The sequence below is a fragment of the Melospiza melodia genome, chromosome 28 (assembly GCF_035770615.1).
Source record: "Melospiza melodia melodia isolate bMelMel2 chromosome 28, bMelMel2.pri, whole genome shotgun sequence".
In the NCBI taxonomy this organism is placed as follows: domain Eukaryota; kingdom Metazoa; phylum Chordata; class Aves; order Passeriformes; family Passerellidae; genus Melospiza; species Melospiza melodia.
In genome coordinates, this window is record NC_086221.1 from 3,072,690 (window position 1) to 3,087,732 (window position 15,043).

Consider the following 15,043-nt stretch of genomic DNA (forward strand, 5'->3'; position numbering starts at 1 on the left):
CCTCCTGGAGCTCCAGCCCCTTTCCCAGCTCCATTCCCTTCCCTGGACATGCTCCAGCCCCTCGGTGTCCTCCTTGTGAGGGTCCCAAGGCTGCTCCCAGGATTGGAGGTGTGACCTCAGCAGTGCCAGCACACAGGGATGCTCACTGGTCACAGCATGGCAGGTACACACCAGGTGTCATTGGCCTTCTTGGCCACCTGATGATTCATTATTGCTGCTGACTGTCATCAATCTTTTCCTCCTCTGTGCTCCACGCTCTTCTCCAACAGACCTGGCATGAAATTCCCTCATTGGGGAGTTCTCCAGGCCTGGCTGGTCTCTGTGCACAGATCTCACAGCTGGAGCAGCTGTTTTTCACCACTGGGCTGAAGCTGCAGGGCAGACACACCTGAGGGCAGCTGCCTGTCTAGCACAGGCTTTGCACAAACCCTCCACACAGCAGTCAGTCATGTCTGGAAGGTGGAGAACAGAAGCTAAACTCCTACTGGCTCAGGAAATATTTTATTCTTTATACTTTCATTAAAAAATAAACATAGGAAACGAAACCACAGAACACTTGTGTGATAGAAACAAACGCAGAAGGTCAGAGCATTGGCTGAAAGTGCATCATTAGGTCATGCTACCACGTCCCTGATCCCACCCTGTCCCCAAGCAAGGAGTCAGCAGGAAGCCCAACGAGCAGCACTACATGGAGCCCAGGCACTGTGGGGCCAAGCTGATGGCAGAGGGGAGCCTGAGCCCCCACAACAGTGAGGCAGGACATGCTGAGCAGGGAGAGCTCCATGAGCTGCTGGGAGCCACTGGTGGAGCCTCACCTGGGCTCATGGGGCAGCCAGGGATAGCAAGTGTCACAGGATGTGGAGTCATGAGACAGGGGAATAAACAGCTGATAACAAAGGGCGAAACGGAATCCTGGATGTCACTCCAGAACAGCCCTGGAAGCAGAAAAATCCTAGATGAAAGGAAAACCAACACAATGAACTTGAGTGAAAGGCTGCCTCAGGTGTGCTGGGCTCGGGTCTGTCTGGGGACAATCCCCAGTGCCTCACCCAGCAGGACCCTGGTGGGCAGCAGCCACTGTGTCCCTGCTCTCCTGGCCTCAGCTCAGGTGGCCTCCTCACAGGATGGGGCACAGCCAAGCCCCCGGTGCCACACATCATTTGCAGCTGGAGCTGTCAAGCTTTTTGAGGAAACACGATGTGATGAACCTTGCTGAGCACCTGATCAAGAGCACAAACACTGCAGATGCTTCTGTGGCAGGCACTGAGCTCCTCCCCTGCCTCTGCCCGTGGCCTCAGGCTCTGCTCACAGGGGCTGACAGCTTTAACCTTCGACTCCTTTGCGCAGCCCTGCAGACACAGCGACAGCTCAGGGCCCTCACACCTCACCCAGGCTGGCTCTGCAGTGCTGGGGAGCACGCTGCAACATTCAGGACGTACACAATGATTTGAAGCTGGAACACAAGAGCAGCTGGGCTCAGCCTCACACATCCACACGGCTGAGAGCGCCCGAGGACCCGCGGGGTCCTGCGGTGGCTGAAGAGGTGACCCAGGGCTATGTACATGTCCTTGGGAGGGGTCACCAGGCTGCCTGAGACCAGGCTGGGGCAATCTGCTCTGCCCACAGACTGAGCCACAGGAACAGCACAGAGTGCAGCTTCTCCTGACCCATTCATCCCCTTCCTCCAGCTTCCCACAGAGCCCCTGATTTCAAATGACTGCTGAGATCACACAGTTATGCACATGCTCTAGTCACAAGCAGCACAGAAAGCTGCTGTTCTGGTGCCTATTCCCACAGCATCCACAACTCTCAAGAACAGTCACTGCAAATCATTTGGGACTCTTCCTCCAGCCGAGACATTTTAGAATGTTTTTCTTTGTGAGTTGCCTCTGCTCACTTCTCCCGGAGGACGCAGACCCCGGCGTCGCAGCGCTGCATCCCCAGGGAGGTGACGACTTCCCAGCTGTCAATGATGGGGTCGTAGCACTCGATGCTGCTCAGCAGTGAGTTGCCATCGTATCTGCCAGGACACAAAGTTACACATGAAGGATGGTGCTGGAGGAAGAGGCTGAGGCATTCAGAGCTCTTCCTAGGAGGCTGGAATAGCCCAAATTACCCAAATTATAACCCCTGCACCAGGCTGCCACTGCTGTCGGCTGCTGCTCTCCTGCCTGCCTGGGCCCTGGACTGTGGCATTCACATTCTCTGAAAACATCTCTTCACCCAGGATTTTTCTCCTGGGAAGCTGAAAAGACTCAGAGAAAAGGAAAACAATTCTTATCTCATTTGCTTCTCCTGTGTTTTGCTTATGTGGAATGTGAATGGAGAATATTTACCCACAGGTTGTTCCAGATTGCAAGGCAAGATGTTTTCTATTACCATCTGTATGGCAGTTGTCTTTTGTCAAGTGGGCAGTTTGTCTTACCTCTCTCTGGGTGATCACAATCACTCCTCCCTCAGGAGGGGACATCTGCTGATAACAGCTATTGAATGTCCCTGCATGGCTGATAAGAACTACAGCATCCCACTGGGAGATGTGAGCCCAGAGGGAGGAGCCAAGCATTCCTACCCGGATAGAATCTGGAGATTCTGGAACACCAGCACAGCTTCTGCACTGGATTGCCCAGAGGAACAGCAGCTGCCTCTTCTTCCCCTGGATCTTCAGAGGCAGAGACTGCACCTTTCTCCAGGATCCCTGCTCCAGCGGAACCAGCCCTGACACTGCAGGAGGGCTGAGCCACAATTCCAATGGGACTGCTGCCAACACCCTGACCCACAGGGTGTCAGGCTGGGCTCTGACTCTGGCAGTGTTGTTCTAGTGTACTGCATTCTTTATTTTATCCTTTGATTTTCTTCCCTATTAAAGAACTGTTATTTCCTGCTCCCATATTTTTTGCCTGAGAGCTCCTTAATTTAAAATTTATAGCAATTCAGAGGGTGGGGAGGGTTTACATTCTCCATTTCAGGGGAGGCTCCTGCCTTCCTTAGCAGACTCCTGTCTTTCCAAACCGAGACAGATTTGTTTTATTGGATTCTGGTGTGAGTTGTTTTGACTCTTTGGCCAATCAGGGCCAAGCTATGTCAAGACTCTGCAAAGAGTCAGGAGTTTTCATTATTATATTTTTAGCATTTTAGTAAGTATCCTTTCTGTATTCTTTAGTATAGTATACTATTTAGTAAGTATACTTTCTGTAGTCTTTAGTATAGTATAGTATTCTTTAATATAATGTAGTATTACAAATTAATAAATGAGCCTTCTGAGAACATCGAGTCAGATTCATCATTCCTGCAAACAACACTGACCTTTGTGCTGCCTGCTGTGGTTGGGCACAGTGACCCTGTGGGTGTCTCCCCTCACAGAGGAGAGGCCCCGTGGCATGGGCAGCAGCTGTGGGGTCCCTTGCAGGGCATGCAGAGCTGCAGGGCCCTGGCTTACCCGGCGATGGCGTAGAGGCGGCCCCGCAGCACGGTGGCCCCCACGTAGCAGCGCGGCGTGGTCATGCTGGTCACCGTGGTCCAGGAGTCGGTGCGGATGTTGTAGGCCTCCACCGAGGAGAGGTGAGCAGTGCCATCAAACCCACCCACCACGTAGATGTGGTCATTGAGCAGAGCCACGCCAGCCCCTGCGGAGAGAAGGTGGCACAGTGACACCCATGAGTGAAACTGGCAGTGTCTCTGTCCCTCAGGGAGCCTCTCAGGAACCCCGGCCAGTCCTGAGTTGGCAGACACTGGGAGGGCAACAGTGGGGAGACACTCTCTGTGCCCCGAGGGTACTGAGGGCTCTCCCGTGCCCCGAGGGTCCTGAGGGTTCTCTCGTGCCCTGAGGGTACTGAGGGCACCTGGGCTGGTCACCTTTGCAGCAGAAGAGACACCAGAGACACTGGTAGATGCTAAAGGGCTGACTCTTAGCACGGGTTAATCCAAGGTTTTATTCAGGAGCTCTGGGGAGCTCCTGCACCTCAGGGGGCTGTCACAGACATCTTTTCTGAAAAATCCTTTCCTTAGGATTTTACCTTCTGAGAAGCCGAGAGGCCTCAGGAACAAAATGTAAGCAATGGTTATCTGCTGCTGTGAGATGCAACAGGGGCATCTGTGATTGGTGTCATGTGGTTGTTTGTAATTAATGGCCAATCACAGCCCAGCTGGCTCAGACAGAGAGTCTGAGCCACAAACCTTTGTTATAATTCTTTGTTATTCTATTCTTAGCTAGCCCTCAGATGAAATCCTTTCTTCTTTTCTTTTAGTATAGTTTTAATGTAATATATATCATAAAATATTAAATCAAGCCTTCTGAAACATGGAGTCAGATCCTTGTCTCCTCCCTCATCCTCAGACCCCTGTGGACACGGTCACAGAGAGCCTCCTGCTGAGAGCCCCAGGAGATGCGCCAAGGTTACATTTAAAGGGAGGTGCAAACCCAAAGTAGAGAACATTTTACTAACCAATAAGTGACCCTAAGGAATGGGTACTGGGGGATGGACATTTAGGACAGTGTATGGGGCAAGGCTTGGGGGGCTGACCCCTGGCCTCTGGCTGGTCACTCGAGATCCTGGATCGAAGCTTCTAGATGGAGGGATGGGATGCTGAGTGATTGACAGAGAGCCAGGGTGGGGATTTGGGGATGATCTTAGCAAGGGAAAGGGATTACACAGGTTAAGGGAGGGGGGTACAGTCTGGGAGAAACCATTTGGGAAAAATACAGGGATATAAAACAAAATTACTTCAAAGTATTACAAAGTATAAAAACACACTACAACAGGCAGCACCAGGCTCGCTGCCACAAGGTGAACAGCTCAATTCCTCCCTCTCCAAAGGACATTTTTTATGCTTGTACCTCCCCTAAAATAGCTGATAACTGTGTCTTCTGTTGTTGTCTCCAATATGAAACATGAAAACACCTCACTCCACCAAACACTGCTGACTCTGGGGCATGGGGGGTCTGGGCAGCACAGCAGCACAGGAGTTTACCTGGGCTGACACCTGAGCACAGGTGTGTGAGCACAGCAGCACCAGGCCTGCTCTGCTGGCAGGCAGGGACAGGTTCCTCTGGTACTCTGAGTCCCTGGTGCCACCCAGCTCCTGGCTGTGGCCTGGAGAGAGCTGCACTCTGCTCCACGCTAAGCTGGAGAGGGATTTCCCTGGTGCTCCATGCTAAGCACACTGCTCCATGCTAAGCTGGAGAGGGATTTCCCTGACATTACTCCTCTGAAGACAAAATGAAAACTGGTTTCTACACTGTTGCAGAGGCAGAGGTGGCTGGAGCAGCTGCTGAACAGGTGTTCTCACAGTGAAAGCAGACAATAATATGCTGCTCCAACTGGGAATTTATGAAACCAGCAGCAAATAACCCCTACCAGCCTTGGTTCCTCGTTGGCAGCCCCTCAGGTACAGCACAGGAGGACACTGTGACATTACCAGGCACTTGGTGGTCTCAGGGGCTCCTGGGAGCACAGTCAGCCCTGTCAGGCTGTCACCATCCACAGGGAACTCTTGCACTAATGAATATCCTGAAGGAAATGAGCCAGCTACCCTGGCATGGATCTGTTTCTTTACAAACAGGGTATAAGAGACGTTCTGTTTCTCTAAACACATCCTGCCTTTCCCTGCCTGTCCTTGCTGAGAGCCCCAAAACAGCTGGGAATGGCCAGGCTGGCCCAGGGGGCTCTCCAGGAGCTGAAGAGACCAAATGCAGGCCTAATCAGGGAAATCAGGGTCCAGCAATGCAATGTGGCCAAGGTCTCTGAGAGGGGGCCTCCCTCCAGAACCTGTCCTAAGAGGTGAAAAGAAACAAGGAAGAAATGTTCTGTGTGAATAAAGGCAAGATTACTCTTAGTCCTGGTCTTGGAATTCAAACACCTGCATGTGGATAAATCTTAGAGGGTTTTTTGGGGACAAAAGAAATCCTGCAGGGTCCCAGGTCACCAACACTCAAACCTAAGGTGTGAGTAGTTAGGGCTGTTATTACCAGAGTGGCAGCACCAAAACCTGAGCAAAAAAAGGCCCTTGGGCATGTTTCAGATCCAGGCACTCCAGGTCACAGTGCCAAGGAAGGAGCCACTGAGCCAGTGCTGGGGACAAGAGCCTCACCAGGGTCCTGCTGGCTGGTGGCACCAGGGAGCTCATGCTGCAGCCAAGGCACAGACACTAAAGCCTCCAGCTCCTGTGGGGAGCACAGACCTGGGAAATGCCTTTTGCAGAAAACTTGAACCCTGCTTTTGTCTTGAACTTGGTCTTGCTTGAACTCTGGTCTTGTCCAAAATCAGACTATTCTGGTGCCCACAGCAGGCCCCTAGAGAAAGCCATCTGATCCACAAGCTTCCTAGAGATTCATGGATTGACCTCACATGGTGCCTCTGACCTAGAAAAACCTGCAGATCTCATCCTGTGTTTTATATGTATGGCCTTCCTGGATGTGGAAAGTGCCCAACTCCTAAATCAAATCCACTCTTGGCAGATAAACCAACACTTAACAGGAATATCCCTGTCACAGGAATAAATATTTAAAGATTGGGGTTTTGGTGAATGCCACTGCAGGCACAAGAAAACTGAAATGTTTTGGAACAGAGCCCAGTTTTACTGAGTACCCAGTACTTGTCCCTAACCAGGACCACTGCACAGGGATCACATGGAGCAGTGCTGTGAGGGCCAGTTATTGCAAGAAGCAGAGAAAAAGCAACTTCAAAAGGGATTTGGAGAGGGTCTAAGCACATAACTGTAAGCACTGGGAGACACACAGGGGTGGAGACACAGAGCAACCTTCCCATGCACACACAGGCAGGGCCAGGGCAGCAGGCCTGAGGCACACAGACAGAGCAGGAGTCAACACACCTGGGCACACAGGAGCTACAGGAGCCCCATGACAACCCCTCTGAGAAATGAAGGTGAGTTTAAACAGAAAGATACCCCAAAAGTAGGATTTAAACTGTATTTTTGTCCTAGGTACAAGTGCCAACTTAAAGCTTGGATAGAACACCAGGCAGAGAGACAAGTGAAGAGCTGGTGGGCATAACTGTGGTGTGACTGCACCTTTTGTGTAAGCCCACTGCTGGGTGACAGTGCTGTGACAGTGCTGTGGCAGTGCTGGCCCAGAGCAGGGCTCAGGGGAAGGAGCCTGGCAGTCACACCTGGCCTCACCATGCCCCATGGAGCTGCTGAGTGCTGACCCAGTACTGGGGTCAGTCTGTGCCTTGGGAGCTCTTCTCCATGCCAGGCATTGCTCCTGGTTGTGGAAGTCACCCAGCATTTCATCAGCCTCCCTGTAACCTGTGATCCTGCCACTGCATTCCTCTGTACACACCTTGGGATGGAGGCATGTGAAAATTAATATTTCTCTTAGGAATTCAAGCCAGTAAAATCATCCTTTCACAAAGCCAACCCACCCACTGGGGCCAGAGCATCCTCCAGGGCAGCAGAACACAGCAGCAGTGACTGCTCCCTCAGTGCAGCAGAAACACACTGACCTCAAGGCACTGTGGCTGTGGATGTGACATCTGGTCAGAGAGAGAAAGCTAGATAAGCTTTCCCATGAATTGGTCTGAGGCAGCTGGAGAGAAAGAATGATAGTCAAGTACTAAACAATCCACAGGTGGTGTTTGTAATAAGTTGTTTTCCTTAAGGCTGTTTACAGATGGGTGTCTTCTTAATTAGCCAGTGGTGATGGTGGTTTGGTTTAAGGACCAATCAGGTCCCCTATAGTGAACTAGAATATAAAAAGGAATGGGTTCCTAATGAAATTGTTATTAGCCTTCTGAACACACATGGAGTATGTCACTCATTTATCTGAGTCATTTCTGACCCAGCAGTGACACTGTGGGCTCTTACCTGAGCGCTTGGTGGCCATTGGAGTGACATTTGTCCAGTGTCCAGTGTGGGGGTCATACCTCTCAACAGAATTCAGGATGTTCAGCCCATCGTAGCCTCCTGAAACAAAACACAGGAGCAAACCATGGGGCTCACCTGGGGAGAAGGTTTTCTGTGCAGAGAGCAGTACCATGCTCTTCTAGTACTGAAATTACAATCGACTTCCAATCCTTAGAATCTGGTTTAAGCCCAGAGAAGAGTAATAAACATAATCCTATTTATACTGGCCCTAAGCATCCTCCTAACTGCACTAAACTTTTGACTCACCCAAATATCCCCTGACTCAGAAAAACTATCCCCATATGAATGAGGATTCAACCCCCTGGGATCTGCTGGACTCCCCTTCTCAATTCTCTTCTTCCTAGAAGCCATTCTCCTCTTCCTATTCAACTTAGAAATTGCCCTACTCCTCCTGCTACCATGAGCCACCCAACTACAATCCCCTACCACCACCCTAACCTGAACCTCCTCACTTCTCCTCCTCCTTACCTTAGGACTAGTAGGACAACACAGGAGCAAACCATGGGGTTCACCAGGGGAGAATGTTTTCTGTGCAGAGAGCAGTACCATGCCTGGTGAGCCCCAAGCACAGTGTGGCACTGCCATCAGCACAGCCCATCCTGGTGGGGCAGAGCATCCTGCAGCCAGCCCAGAGCCAGCTCTGCCCCACACTGCCCTGGGAGGGCATCACCTCCCCAAACCAAACCAGGCCAGCCCCATGGAGCCGCCTCTGAGCACACTGAGGCCACTGCTGGTGCAGCCCTGCAGATGTGCAGCTCCCAGGTCTGTGCTGAGGCTGAATGGTGTAGGCTGGGATCTCTCAGGAGCTGTTTCACAAGCAGATACTACAATCTCTGTGCAGCCCAGCAAAGGAGCAGTGTGCTGCAGGTTTGGCAGGGTTTAGAGTAATCTGGTTGAATGGAAAGTGTCCCTGCCCATGGGAGGGGGTGGAATGAGATGAAGTCCCTTCCAACCCAAACCATCCCGTGGTTCCATGAAACCAGTGCCTAAGATCTGTGACTCCCCAGGAACAGGACTGCAACAGAGGTGGGTGCAATGCTGGGCCTGCTTTTTCTGGGGTCTAGAAGGTGACCAACAGAAGCTTCAGAGTGCTTTGTCCTCTGGCAATCTCACTATATTCACAGCTGGTGTAGTGCTCTGAAACTGAAATGAGTGCTACAGGAAGAAGCTGGAGAACAGACAGCTCAGGATACATTTCTGGAGCACGACAGCCACCATTGCAGGTGCACTCCCTGTCCCACAGCTACCTGCTTCATCTCTGGGCATTCAGAGCCCAGGCCACACAAAGCCTCAGCTGGCATTGCTTATCCTCCACACTCCTGCCACCTCTCAAATGCAGTATGTGTAAATTGTGTTTAATTTGCAGTGATGTGGCAGCTACAGTCCAAGCCATTGTGATGGGCACAGTGAGGTCAGGCAGCACTCACATAGCTGTGAGTGCCCAGTGAGGTTAAGCCTCCTCTAACATGGACGTGACAGGTTGGGGCTGCTCAGGCAGCACTTGAATGTTCCCTTGGGTAAAAAGGCAGGCTGTGCCCAGCTCAGAGGTGCTGAGGGTACCTACCCAGGCAGTAGATGACTCCATTGGCCACCACGAGCCCTGCTCCCTCCCGTGCTGTCTGCATGTCTCCCAGCATGCTCCACTGGTCGATGTTGGGGTCGTAGCGTTCCATGCTGGTGTGCCGGCGGCTCCCGTCGAACCCGCCCGAGACGTAGATCATGTCTGCAGGGACAGAGGGGGCACAGCCACAGCCAGTCAGCCAGGGACTGAGGTGGCACCAGGCACAGCCAGTCAGCCAGGGGCAGAGGTGGCACAGCCACAGCCAGTCAGCCAGGGACAGACAGGCACCCAGGCACAGCCAGTCAGCCAGGGACAGAGGAGGCACCAGCCACAGCCAGGGACTGAGGTGGCACCAGCCACAGCCAGGGACTGAGGTGGCACCAGCCACAGCCAGGGACAGAGGTGGCACCAGCCACAGCCAGGGGCAGAGGTGGCACCCAGCCACAGCCAGTCAGCCAGGGACAGAGGAGGCACCCGGCACAGCCAGGGACTGAGGTGGCACCCAGGCACAGCCAGGGACAGAGGTGGCACCCAGGCACAGCCAGGGACTGAGGTGGCACCCAGGCACAGCCAGTCAGCCAGGGGCAGGCAGCACCAGGGCCCTCACACATGGAGCAAAGCTACAGCATGGACTGCAAATCACAGAAAACAGACCATGGCACACCAGGAGCCAAGATGAACCCAGGCTGCTCAGCCTGGCTCACAGGCCCAACAAACAAACACAAGTCCCATCTGGCCCTTAAATCTGCTTCTTGCTGATGGATGAAAGAGGATAAACACAATCCAGCTATTTTTTTTCATGCTGCAGAACCACTGAAACACTGCCATGCCCAAACCAAACCCTGCCCATGGTGAGCATCATGTCAGTACCTCCCCAAAGCCCTCACTCTTTCCCTGCAGATGTTCCAGTCACTGCAGTGCTGGATGGTCACAGCTGTACTGGCTGTCCTGTGCTCAGTGTTGCCCAACACTGTCACCACCCTCAGAGCTTCCCACTCCATAATCTCTCCCAGAGCCCCTTTCCCCCAGTTCACAGATACATGCTGCAGGAATGCAGCGGAGGCAGAGCTCCTCTCAGGATATGTGGGCAAGTTTTCCATTTCTGCATCCCAGTGATGAGAAGGCAGAATCTCAGGCTCCCCTCCTCCCGCAGAGCCAGCCCACTCTTCACACAGCAGCTCAGGGCACCTCAGGCTGGAGCTGAACAAGCTGCTCTGCCCTGGTATTGCAAATCAAAGGTGACTCTGACGAAGGGGAGAGAGAATGATGCATCTGACTCCATCATCAGAAGGCTAATGAATTGCTTTACTATACTATACTATGTACATTGTATCTAAACTGGATCTGCCATGCACTCACCCTTGCACACAACTGCACAGAACTGCACTCATCTCTGGTTCTCTCGTGACTGTCCTGTGACAGTCCAACACACATTCTTGGCCCTGATAGGCCAAGGGAACAAAATACCCTCACTTTGGGTAAACAATCTCCATATTGCATTCTACTTTAGCACAACACAGGCACAGCAAGTGAGATAAGAATTGTGTTTCCCTTCTTCTCTGCTTGTCTCACAGCTCCTCTCTGTTCAGAGGGTGTGCGAACACCACACCCTGGCAGCGAGCAGGACGTACCTCCAAGGGTTGTGGCTCCTGCCAGCCCTCTCCTCACGTTCATGGGAGCCACAGAGTACCAGATGCCATCCTCATCCGAGGTGTAATCCAGGCACTCCACGGAGCTGAGGCGGGAGCGGCCGTCGTAGCCCCCGATGACGTAGATGCGGTCGTGCAGCGACACCGTGGCCACGTAGCGCCGCTTGCGGGTGATGCTCTGCGACAGCAAAGCAACACTGAGGTCAGGAAACAGCACTGGGCATGGAGACCAACCCCTCACAGAAAAACACTGGGCATGGAGACCAACCCCTGCCCTTCACCCTCTGCTGCTGCTCCTTTGGGAAATGACATAGATGTAGTCATGCAATGACACCATGGCCACGTAGCACCGCTTGCGGGTGATGCTCTGTGACAGCAAAACAACACTGAGGTCAGGAAACAGCACTGGGCATGGAGACCAACCCCTCACAGAAACAACACTGGGCATGGAGACCAACCCCTCACAGAAACAACACTGGGCATGGAGACCAGCCCCTGCCCTTCACCCTCTGCGGCTGCTCCTTTGGGAAATGCCCACTGCCCCAGGGCAGGCAACTCTATGGATTTAAAGAGCACAGCCTGAGTGACTGTGCCTGCCTCCCCCCAGCTGTACTCTCTTCTCAGGACTGTGTCTCTCTGCACTCAAATATTTCATTTATCCTGTGCTGCTGCATAACCTCTGATGCATTTGGGATGATTTTGTTAGCCTCCTATTACAATGGGAAAGAGTAGGGACTCTGAATATTTAGGTGAAGCTATCAGCCCCCAAAAAAGATCAGAATTTTGGAACACCAGGTGATACTGAGCGTGCCCTGACTGGTGATACTGAAGAAGAGCCAGTTCTCCACACTGGGCATGGAGACCAACCCCTGCTCTTCCACCTTGTCCTGCTGCTCCTGTGGGAAATGGCCACTGTTCCAGGGGAGGCAGCTCTAAGGATTTAAAGAGCAAAGTCTGAGTGACTGTGCCTGCCTTCCCCAGCTGTGCTCTCTTCTCAGGACCGTGTCTCTCTGCACTCAGATATTTCACACTAAATGTCATTTATCCTGTGCTGCTGCATAACCTCTGATGCATTTGGGATGATTTTGTTAGCCTCCTATTACAATGGGAAAAAGTAGGGAAAAAAATCTGAATATTTGATGAAGCTTTTAGCCTCCAAAAAAGATCAGAATCTTGGAACACCAGGTGATACTGAGTCTGCCCTGACTGGTGGTACTGAAGAAGAGGCAGTTCTCCACCATTTCACACAGATAAAGGTGATTTTAATTTGAGTAGGAATATTCCTCAGTGCAGGAATTCTCTCTTCCCATTATGCTCCAAAACACTGCAAGCAGTGGGATCATGCAGCAGCCTTAAGACTGCACTGATTACACGGTTCCTATTGACATTCCAATTATCATCACTAACCTTAAGCTTCACACCCCTTCACTAAGAAACATGATAGTTCTCACTCCCACAGCCAAGATGTGGGTCTCTGCAGGCTCAGCTGATCAGGTCTATGACAACAACCCCCTCTCCCTCAGTCACTCTGCATTCACCATGTAAATCTCTAAAGAATTTCTGTCAGAAATCCTCAGCAGATTGCACAGGACAGCCCAAGGAGGTTGTCATCCAGCTGGTGCTGCAGATCAGGGTTTGCTCACAGCCTGCTCAGCCCAGTGGTGCTCAGAAGCATTCCCTTACCGGCAGGAAACTCCACTCCTGGGTCTTGGGGTCGTATTTCTCCACCACATCGATGGGGGACTGCTGGCTGCCGAAGCCGCCGATCACCAGCAGCACCTCGTTAGCTCCTGAGGGACAGAGGGACAGCAAAGCCAAGTCAATCCCTTCACAACCACAGGGTCACCTCAGGGGAACAACCTGGAGAAACTCTGAGCCTTCCCTGGCACAAAGCTGCCTCTAAATCCCTGTTTTTGTCTTGGCTCTGGAGGAGGGACCTAACCTGGCTCAGGCACTCACACTCCCTTGTCACTGTCACATTTTCTGGAAAAATCCCTTCACTAGGATTTCTTCTCCTGGTAAGCTGAGAAGCCTCAAAGAGAAATGAAAACAATAATTATCTGATTGCTTCTCCTGTGCTTGCTGCTTTGGAATGTGGTCTGGAGATCGTTTACCAACAGATGCATTTGATTGGTTTCATGTGAATTGTTTTAACTTAATAACCAATCACCATCAGCTGTGTTGGACTCTGAGGAGTCAGTCATGAGTTTTTATTATTCATTCTTGCTAAGCCTTCTGTCTGTATCCTTTCTCTTTCTTTAGTATAGTTTTAGTATAGTAGAATAGAATAGAATAGAATAGAATAGAATAGAATAGAATAGAATAGAATAGAATAGAATAGAATAGAATAGAATAGAATAGAATAGAATAGAATAGAATAGAATAATAAATCAGCCTTCTGGGAACATGGAGGCACATTCCTCATCTCTCACCTCATCCTGGGGAGTCTCACAAACTCACTCCCTCTGTGCTCAGTAAGAAAGAGAAGGGAGAAACTCTTCAGAGCATGTGGCAGACAGTAGACTGAGGTGTTAGGAGCTGGCTGCTGGAGGGCTGTTTCTCCTAACATCAGAGGCTCTTTGAAAAGACAAGCTGCCTCAGAGACAGGTGGTGAAATTCACTCCTTTATATCTCCTTTTGTATCCTTTCTGCTATTTTCCCAAAACCTCTCACCACCCCACAGAATCTGTAGGAGAATGGCTGCTTCCCTGCAGCCTCCTCACAACACAAAGTCTCCTCTTGGGCTCAAGTGACATCCAGACCTGATTTAGGGGACTTTGTTCACCACATAACTGAGAAAGAAGTCAGGCTGTCTGAAGCTTGGAAAACCAATTAAATATTTTCCCAGGAATTGCCTCTTAAATCTTGTGTATTTTATTTCAAAATTGCATTCCCTCTATTTTCTCTGAGATTAATTCCCTGAATTTATCTTATTTCCTCCATGACTGTTAGTAACAGCTGTGACCTGGAGAGTTGTAACTTCCCCTCTAATCCCTGCCTGGAAGCCTCAGGCTTCTGTCTCAGGTTTAGAACAGTTCAGCATCCCCTCCACTCCTTGGCCCTTTCTGGAACAGGGAGTTTATCACTAGAATTTAGGACTGTCCAGCCTTTCGTTGCACAAGGACTGAACATCAAACAACAAACATTTAACAAGAGTTTCTCTGTCACAAAGCAGAAAAGCTGCCACCTCAGATGAAGAAATAATATAAAAAATAACTGGGAAGGATTCACAAGAGCTCCAACATCCTGGAAAGCCCCCCTTCCAGTAAGAAAGCTAAAAGTGCAATCAATTCAGCTCCTCCCATGAAAGTTAATACATGCCTTGATCACAGTTGAAAGTGACCCATTGCTGATATCAGATGGTATGGAATCAATTAAAACAGCTAGGGCTGAATCCAAAGCATGAACCTCAACAATAATGTGCAGTTTTAACCCATACAATCAGACAATAAAACAGTTTTTTAATGTCATTTTTATCAGGCGAAGTATTTCAACTAAGAATAAAATGAAATTTGTTTTTCTAAAATCACAGAATCACAAAATGGTTTGTGCTGGAAAAAATTTTAAAGCTCGCGTCATTCCATGTTCAGGGACAGTTTTCACTATCCCAGGTTGCTCCAAGCCCCATCCAGCCTGGCCTTGGACATTTCCAGGGATGAGACAGCCACAGCTGCTCTGGGCAGCCTGTGCCAGGGCCTCACCACCCTCTCAAGGGACAATTTCTTCCCTACATTTCCCCTCTTTCAGTGTGAAACCATTCCCCATTGTCCCATTGCTGCAGTTTCTGATGAAGAGTCCCTTTCTGGCTTCTTTGAGGTCCCTTCAGATACTGGAAGGCTGATGCCATGACAGGCTGAGCTGAAGTGCAGCTCTTTTAAACTGGCACAGGAATTCCCACAGAATGTGCTGAGGCCTGGACTAGGCAGGAACAGCATAACAACATTTCCTTCAG

The 15,043-nt window shown here is 50.9% G+C and overlaps 1 protein-coding gene across 1 annotated transcript in view; it reads right to left on the minus strand.

Moving 5' to 3' along the window:
- Positions 1-482: 482 nt before the first annotated feature.
- The window catches only part of KLHL12 (kelch like family member 12), a 29,973-nt gene continuing 15,412 nt past the window's right edge, over positions 483-15,043 (minus strand). The window contains exons 7-12 of the mRNA XM_063177720.1: positions 12,775-12,881; positions 11,074-11,269; positions 9,446-9,604; positions 7,822-7,920; positions 3,437-3,623; positions 483-2,020 (exon numbers count right to left, since the gene is read on the minus strand). Of these exons, the coding sequence (XP_063033790.1) occupies positions 1,894-2,020; positions 3,437-3,623; positions 7,822-7,920; positions 9,446-9,604; positions 11,074-11,269; positions 12,775-12,881 (875 nt within the window). The 3' untranslated portion in view covers positions 483-1,893. The remainder of the gene's footprint in view (positions 2,021-3,436; positions 3,624-7,821; positions 7,921-9,445; positions 9,605-11,073; positions 11,270-12,774; positions 12,882-15,043) is intronic.